The sequence below is a fragment of the Amblyomma americanum genome, chromosome 7 (assembly GCF_052857255.1).
Source record: "Amblyomma americanum isolate KBUSLIRL-KWMA chromosome 7, ASM5285725v1, whole genome shotgun sequence".
In the NCBI taxonomy this organism is placed as follows: Eukaryota; Metazoa; Arthropoda; class Arachnida; order Ixodida; family Ixodidae; genus Amblyomma; species Amblyomma americanum.
The window spans coordinates 27,527,246-27,535,946 of NC_135503.1; the positions used below are offsets into that span (position 1 = coordinate 27,527,246).

General features: G+C 51.8%; 1 protein-coding gene across 1 annotated transcript; it reads left to right on the forward strand.

The window, feature by feature from the left end:
* The first annotated feature begins 5,262 nt into the window (after positions 1-5,262).
* Positions 5,263-7,974, forward strand: LOC144098729 (uncharacterized). The gene is made up of 3 exons (XM_077631567.1): positions 5,263-5,419; positions 6,390-6,794; positions 7,025-7,974. The coding sequence occupies exons 1-3, from the start codon at positions 5,411-5,413 to the stop codon at positions 7,724-7,726; spliced, it is 1,116 nt and encodes a 371-aa protein (XP_077487693.1). The 5' UTR covers positions 5,263-5,410; the 3' UTR covers positions 7,727-7,974.
* The last annotated feature ends 727 nt before the right edge of the window (positions 7,975-8,701 follow it).

The window sequence follows — 8,701 nt, forward strand, 5'->3', positions numbered from 1 at the left end:
GTTCGTGGCTACTTGTTAACTTCTATGTCAAAAAAAAAATCAAAGAAACCAAGCGTTACAGGAATATCAACTTGTGCACGGTACATTAGGTACAATGGGCTTCAATGGGGCATTGTCGAGATGAAAGACGACAGCCAGAAGGTCAGAGTGACGGCCAAGGTCGATTCCATCTTCTTCAAAAAAAAACAAAAACAAAAACAAAAACGAACGTCCCACACGAGCATTGTCAACAGTTGCCACCGAATGGCTGGGTTTGCAGACCGACGCGGCAATATGTAAACTTCGAATCGCTTTTAAACTGAAGTCGTATCGAGGGTGCATACAGGTTGGCATCATTTTACAAGTCAGCCACGAGGCAGCTACGCTGCTCGCAACGTAACCATAAAGGGGACGAGGAGGTAAAAAAAGAGCCACGGCTAACCACTCGAGACTTGAGGACAAAACGATGCAACCGTTTCGCGCGAAAGTCGCCGTTGTAAGAAGAAAGAAACGCCCAGATTCCAAAACCAAAGCTGGTTCCGGCGGAATGCGCATCCAGCCAGGCAGAGTCGGCGGAGGCGCTCGTATGCGGCTTGATTCCTCGCCACTGTGCGCGCCGGCAGATGCTGGCGCCGAGAAGAAGGCGTGTTCCGTTTGACCGAGAATGCCTGAGCAGGGGCCACGCGTGCGCTCGCGCTTGCGATGAGTCAAAGTGACGACAGCCCCGACGTGCGTGCACCTGCTGCGCCGAGATGTTTGTACACATGCGGGAACGTCTTGCGGGATTACGCTGTGCCTCATTAGAAGCGTGCAGTGCGTGTGAAACCTGAACTGTCTAGTGACAACCAACGAGGAGCCGCGTTCACGAAGCTGTCCGGACGATGATATTTCGCAGCGCTAATTGCCGCATCGTTAGCTATATTGATTTACCTATGCGTGAGCGTCTACTATTTACGGGCGAACGGCTTTGCAAATGATAACGCTTGAATCATAACGGAGAACACAGAGGCACGGAGAAAGATAACGAGGGCGCTGAACGCGACAACCCAACTCGGACAAACAACACGGCCCTGTTTTAGCCCTGCTCTGTGTCCGGTCCAAGTGGAGCTGCTTAAATTAAAACCTGAATAAAAGCTGTATATCATGTATGTGTAATGCGTAGCACAGGTAACCGATAGTCCCTTGGGGTATAACTTAGTGGATTCCGGGAGAAGCCAAACACAGCAGAGAACGGCAGAGAGCCATGTAGGAGATGAGATTAGGAGGCCCGCGAAAGGGGGGGGGGGGCAGGATGGTCGCAGTTGGCGCTAAATAGGCTTAATTGAAAGTCAATGGCAGATGAATTAGCCTTGAAGTGGACGTAGTACGTACCCGGTTTCATGATGGCACCAACTAGTCCGCCTCAGCAGTTTCATTAACAGCACCTGCGAGTAGTTAACAACACCTGCTGTACAGGTTCCACGGCGCTGCACCGATGTTTAGTTAGAGCGCGAGCAGCGCGATCTCAAGGGGCTTGGCCAGCCGTGCAGAGCGCGATATGCGAGTGTCCTCCCCAACTTGGAAATTCACAGCACGAAGAGCGCTGCTCCCACGCAAGGCGCGCAGAGCTCGTCCTGGCGACACAGGTCTCGTTACGGGGTCGACGGGGCACGCGTGACCCGCAGCCGTTACATAACGCGTGTCCCATCCAGATGGGGAAAAGTCTCGGCCCCAGTGAAGAACGAGGTTGGAGCCACAACTCACATCTGTTCTTCAAAAACTGGAAAATACGGTGAAGGGCGCTGCAATGAACGCTCTTTAAGGCTGTAGTCTCGTTGTACGCACGGCATACTTATTGGCTTAAGCTGGCGTAATCATGACATGGATTGCAGCGTAGCCTAACATTGCCTGTGATAACGGTAGCATAGCACTGCTCATCACAATACAGGTTCATGCAGGGCATCACAGCGATGCAAATCACGGCAGAACACGGCGCTGCATAGATTAGCATAGCATATAACATATCACAGCCCAGCGCAGTATACTATGAAGGGCCCTCCGTTCTCCGGCAGAATATATTCGTGTAACCCGAAGAAATTTCTTAATACTTGGGTTAAATTCGATTTGTGCCCGATATCGCACCTTGTAGAGAACGTTGCCATTGCAGAAATCTGAAGATACCGCCCGAAAATTAACCCAATACATGTCATTATTTCAAAAGGGTGTTTTCAGTTGACTGGTGATATTGAACCCCTATTAAACATTGTGAAAGAATATAGTAGGCACCTAAACCAAGGAAAGCACAGGAGAATGTTTTTTTTTGTTTTTTCAATGGTGGATTTGATCAAACCGAGAAGTAATCATCACCATCATCATCAGCCTTACTACACCCACTGCAGGGCAAATGCCTCTCCCATGTCTCTCCAATTAACCCTAGCAAGAAATCAGTAGTGTAATATTTCTTTTAGGTGAAGACGATCGACTCATTTCCATATACACTGCGCACTCTTTTAACGCTTGTTATTCATAACGCGGCTTCATCTGAGGATAAGTGTGAGAAGAGAAGAGCACTTTAGAAGCGAGAGGTCAAAAAACAGGAGCTGATCACACGTCTTCAAGGCGTTGTTGTATCAAGCTTTACACATGCTAACGATGTCCAGCTACAAGGCTCTTGTGCGCTTAGAATGGGCGCTGTGATGTTGAACGAATGTTTTCGCAATGTACGAATAGATACAGGAAGGTCTAGAGTGGGCCAGCGCGGCAGTGCTGCGCAGGAGACAATGAATGCGACAAAATAACTAGTGAGAAAAAATAAAATTGTTTAGTTTGAGCTACCACTTAACTTACACATTGTGTACGAAAAAAGTAAAAAAAAGATTCCTTATTTTATGCCCCGCACAAAGACAACAGTAAATTGTGCTTTGCTGAAGCAAATGGGCCTAAAAATCCTGAATTAGATTACGTTTTTGCCGATTTACCTGATTTGCATCCGAATTTGAGCTGAAAAAATATCGCCCCATGATTATGCTACTAATTCAGGAAAAAATAAAAGCCACAAACGTAGTGCCCAGCGTATGTATAGCCTTACGCAGCGTATTTTGGAACATCATTGCATAGTATATCACAACACAGCGCAGAATATCATAGCTAACACAGCATGGTGTACCATAATAAACCCTACTACCGCATACCATAGCGGGAAACAATTGAGCTTTAAACCACACCACGCAACATATGAAGCAGCATATAAAGTACAGTGAGAACAATAACCGTGGTGGTGTGCCACAACAGATTATTTTTAAGCTAGTTAATTTTAAGATACTTAAGCAGAAACCAAGTCACTCAAACCTTGATACCTCAGGTAGTTTATAACTGTACAGCTTCAATAGAAGATTATCCGCATTAGGACGAAGTATACGTACGCCTATATATATGGTGTTCACACGTTATAACACTATCCAGGTTGCATTATAAAAAAAATGCTGCTTAAGCGCCCTGCGTACAAATCGCTACTTCAAAAGCTTTTCATAAGATTCAACAGCAGGCGTTGAAAAACAACAAAGGTTAACGAAGCTCCTCAAGCCTGTATTGTTTAAAAATTATGTCTCGCTGTTCCGCGATGGGCTACGTGTCTAACAGTGTGTCTTATTTAGCACGAAACCTATAATGTATAATTTTACAAGCGGCTCACATGCATCAACAATTGTATTAAAATGACTATATATAATGCAATCTTAACTTCGCTAAATGATATTGTATCGCCTGGACAGTTAGCTCCATTTCAAACAACAGTAAACCGCATAGACTAAGACAGCAAGAAAAAATTGGCGCTTTTTGATTTCAAAGAGGAAATAACATGGAATTTACTAGCTAGTGCATCCTCCAGATAGGGAAGAGGGAAGTATTTGTTGGAAAGCAATTGAATGCTTGAATCCACCAACGGAGCCGCGCACTCCTTCCAAGCCTTGGTGCTAAAAAATTAAAAGAAACGACTTGGAAAGGAATAGGAGAAAATTAAAAAAAAAGAACTAGCGAAAAGAAGCACTCTAAGCGCAACACTGTTTGCACCCGCAGACTACGATATAATCGTTACCCTGGCAGTCAACACATTGCTTTCGGCGAGTGAAAATTTACGTGACAGCGTCAAGGAAATTTACTGAAACGAAGAATGAAAGAAAGATCAACTCGTTCACCACAGCGGTGCAATGATGGGAAGAGGTGACGCCGTTCCTAACGGTAACAGCCGCAACAACGTCGAGCGCGCATCTTACGCGGTGAAGGAAATAACAAGGCGCCTCTCGAAACGCCCTACACGTTCAGCGCGCCAGCGGACACGTTCCTTTTACGAGCTTCTCGCTCTCAAAACTTTCTCGGGCGCACCGGACCTTCCTCCCGTTATAAAACCCCACGCTTTACAGCTTCTCCGCGGTTACGTCACCTGTCCACAGCAGGGAAGACGAGCCGGATCGACTAACGAGTCGGGAAATAAAAAGGATCGCCGAGGCATTCCAACCGAGACGACGGTTTATGCGACGACAAAACATCGCCAACCGGGCATGCCATGCATGCAGCGCGAGCGACGGAGCGCGCGAAACACGTGGGCGCTTTGTTTTCTCTTTTGGTTTTTGTCCCGGTGAGCGCCCGCGCTCCGAACTCCGGGTTTGTGGATTCCGCTCACGTTCATCGCGCACGGGTCATCCGCACGCGTCTCCGGCCGCCAAGCCGGGCGGTGGTTCACAATTAACAGTTTCGCAACGCCGCGGCGTCCAAGACGCTCACTCTCCCTCAAAGCAGCGGCAGTGGAAGGAGAAGGAGCTGCAGAGGGAGACGTAGCATCGTCGTCGATCGAGAGTGAGCGCTTGTAAGGAGAGTGAAAGCGCAAGCCACTCCACCGGGATGCGGAGGAGGAAATGCCCCCCCCCCCCCCCCCCCCCTCCGGCCACTGGCAAGCATCGGCGTGCCTTCCCTTTGGGCGCGGGTGAAAGGGGGTAAGACGCAGCCTTGAAGGCATCGATGACCAGTGAGTGTGTGTTTGATGAACGAGTCCGGGGCGGCGAGTCCCTCTTGACTGACTCGCGCGCCCTTGCCGACGAGGCCCGGTCCCGTTACGCGGAAGAGACGCCGCGGTGGTGGAGAAGGAGGGGGCCAGCCTAAAGCCCAAGGGGGGTGGGGGACGCCGGAGGGGGGAGGAGAGCGAGGCACGCCGCGGCCGCCGGAAATGAGAGGAAAAACACAACAGAAAGAGTGATCACTGCATGTGGATCGTCCCCGCCTTTCTGCGTGCATCGCCTGGCCAGTGGCGCGCAGGCAAGCGAGCATCGGCGAGCGGCCCGTATAAAAGGGACCGCCGGCTGTCGGTCTGGACACAAGCGATCTCACCTCCGCAGCGGAAGCAGCAGTGGCAGGAGGAGCACGAGTACTACTAGCAAGCAGCGGCAACAGCGTACGAGCCATGTGGAAGGTGAGCGCGGGGCGCTTGTATACACGCCAGGTATCCATCGCGACGGCGGCGGAGGCCCGTGCTTCGAAGAATACCCCCACCGGCGGAATCCAGGACTACGTCGGAAGCTTTTCGGGGCACGGGCCAACGCCAGCCGTCGCGGTGAACCCGCAGTGACGCGGCGAGTCTGGTGCTGAGAAGCAGCGAACGCGCAGTGGTGCGGATAGTCTGGTGTTGGGACCAAGATTCCGGCAACGTGGGTAGAAGTCTAATATTAGAAGCAACATATAGCAACCGAGCCTGCAGTAGTCTAAACTACGACGACGGTATCCTTGTAAATTTTTTTTTGCTGCACCAGATAAATCTGCAACCTACCTATACTAAACCTGCTGGTTAGCAGAAAGAAGATATGATAAGAAAATGACATTATTGTCGCGCAGACTCAACCTTAACTATTGTAGCCGCTCCTGCAGTAGGAGGAGAAAGTTTAGCACCAAAAGTAACCGGTACCGACCACTCTGCTCTGTTGGCATCGGGAATTGACATCCTGATCGGCAGCTTGATAATGTGTTATAGAGGAAGGCTTGACGCAAATCAGCTCATTTGTAGCTGCAGCTATGCTGGAGGGACAAATAATTTAAGATATTCCGGGCCCGTAGGTAAGGAGAGATGCAAGAGTGGTTCTGCAATGAGTCCGCAGGTACAAGGTAAACACGTACAGATGCCGTTTGCATTTGCCAAAGACAAGCCTCTTTGTCAAAACTCAGGCAGCGGAGTAGGGCACTAGAACCTTTCTTGGACTCGTTCTTATTGGCCTCCATGTTCCCGCACTCTACCACGGTCTACACCATGAACCCTCATGAGCGAATCATGATGCACAAGTTTACCACCATGAGTTTAACGCGCTTAAGGGATTTACTGACTATACAGCATGAGACAAAGCTATCTTCGAGAGAGAAAAAAAATTATGCGACTGCTGATCACCATGCAGGTTGCGATCTCCACTCTCTGCTTCGCCGTCTTGGCGAATGCCGGTAACATTGGCGGCGGCGGATTTGGTGGCGGTGCTTTCGGCGGAGGCCATCATGGTGGCGGCGGCGGCTTCGGCGGCGGCCTGCGCGGTGGACTCGGCGGCGGCCTCGGCGGTGGACTCGGCGGCGGACTCGGCGGTGGTGGCTTTGGAGGACAAGGAGGCACCTTCACCGTCCACCACGGAGGTCACCACGGTGGCGGCGGCTTCAGGGGTGGCCTCGGCGGCGTAGGAGGAGGACTCGGAGGCGGTCTTGGAGGTGGACTTGGAGGTGGACTCGGCGGCGGTTATTACGGTGGAGGAGCCGGTGGCGGCTTCCTTGGTGGTGGCGGAGGCGGCGCCGGCCGTGGATACTACGGAGGCGGAGTAAGTAGTGGCCGGCAGGGCGAAACGACTCCGTTAGGCTATTAGCATCATGTGTCTTCTCTGGTCGTGGTTCACAACTGTCGCTTAATAGCAGTAGTAACTGCATCGTTATAATTTTCCTACCCAAAAGCAACTCTAGAGTTCCGTACCGTGCACAGGCGCCGCTCTTTGCCGGGCCTGTTTGCAATGCCAAGAATTAACACGCGCCTCTTTCTTGCTTCCTTCCATAGGGCTACAGGGCAGCTTACGAAGACGTAAGCCCCAAGCCGTACAACTTCGGCTACGCCGCTCAGGGCCCCGACGGTTCCAGCTCTCGCCAGGAGGTGGCCGACGGTAACGGCCGCGTCCAGGGAGTCTACACCCTCAGCACTCCTGAGGGCGGACAGAGGAAGGTCAAGTACGCCGCTGACGCTGGCGGCTTCCGCGCCACCGTCGAGACCAACGAGCCTGGCACCGCCAACGAGAGCCCCGCCGACGTGGCCCTCGTGTCGTCCCAGCCGAACCCCGCCGAGCTTTCGGCCAGGTACACCGCTTCCGGAGCCGGCGGTTACCGGGGTGGTCGCGGTGGATACGGAGGCGCCGGTGGATACGGAGGCGGATACGGCGGATACGGCGGTGCTGGCGGTGCCTACGGAGCCGGAGGATACGGAGGACACGGCCTCGGCGGAGGCATCGGCGGCTTCGGCAGGGGAGGATTCGGCCGCGGTGCTGGCGGATTCGGCGGTGGAGTTGGAGGATTCGGCGGCGGCGCCCAGGCCTTCAAGGTCCACCATGGTGGAGGAGCTGGCGGTCTTGGTGGATTCGGAGGAGTCGGAGGAGCTGGTGGATACGGCGGCGCCGGAGGATTCGGAGGTGGAGCCGGCGCTTACCGCGGCGGTGGAGGCTTCGGGAAATACGGTGGCGGCGCTGGCGGCGGTGGCTGGCAGTGGTGAAGAAGCTGACTGTGTTGTCTGTGCGGGACTTGGTGTGTGTGCATGAGAAACTGCGTCCCGTCGTTATGTCTCCGTCTTCCTCTGTAAACGTGCCTGTGCTTCGTTGTGTGCGTGCGACTGGGGTCACAGCTTCCGGAGATCCCCGCTTGCGGGGCGCTTCAACTCGCGGTGAATGGATACATGTGGTGCGGTCCTTTTGTTTCGCTCCGTTTAGAAAAAATAAACGTTACTTGTTGATAAAAAAACAATGCCTTTACACTTGCCTTATTTCCTCCCCAAAAACATTCACAAGAGCGATAGCTTCAACGCTATCACGTTGCGATACTAATCCTTATGAGCAGCCATAGGCGATAGCCATGGAAGCTAAGCTTGACGTACTTAGCTTCTCATGGGTTATCAGGCCGAACCGCAAGATAACAGAAGGGCTTCGGTATGTAGGCTACAAGCGCACTAAGCGCAGAACTCATGCAAAGTGGAGAAGTGGCTCATTTCGTCCAGGCTCTCTAGCTAAACGTTATTGCTTTTATTCAGGGTACACATGCCGTCAGAATGCACCGCCTACCTCTGACGTCATGTGGTTGTCTTTACATTTCTTCCCTATACCTTCTCCCTCCAACCTCAGTCTTTTCCTTGAGAAAACGTTTACTACATGATATGATAACGAGTACACGGTAGCGAACCAGTGTCCACTTTAGCTAGAGCTCCCTGTCTTATTTTATATTCTTATTCTCCCTTCTTTCTCGGTTTAGGCGCGACGACGAGCATCACTTGACCGCACTCTTGTGCCCTTTACGACAACGCCTTATGCTCCAGCAAGTACAAACACTGCGAAGGCCGAGCACCCAAAACGCTCCTTGAGGCGTCCTCCCTAAGTGGGAGATTTTAACGAATCTCACTTTGTGCAATGTTTAATTTCTGCCCGTGGCACGCATGATAAGCTGCATCCAGACAACTTCGCCCAGTGTTATCACTGGG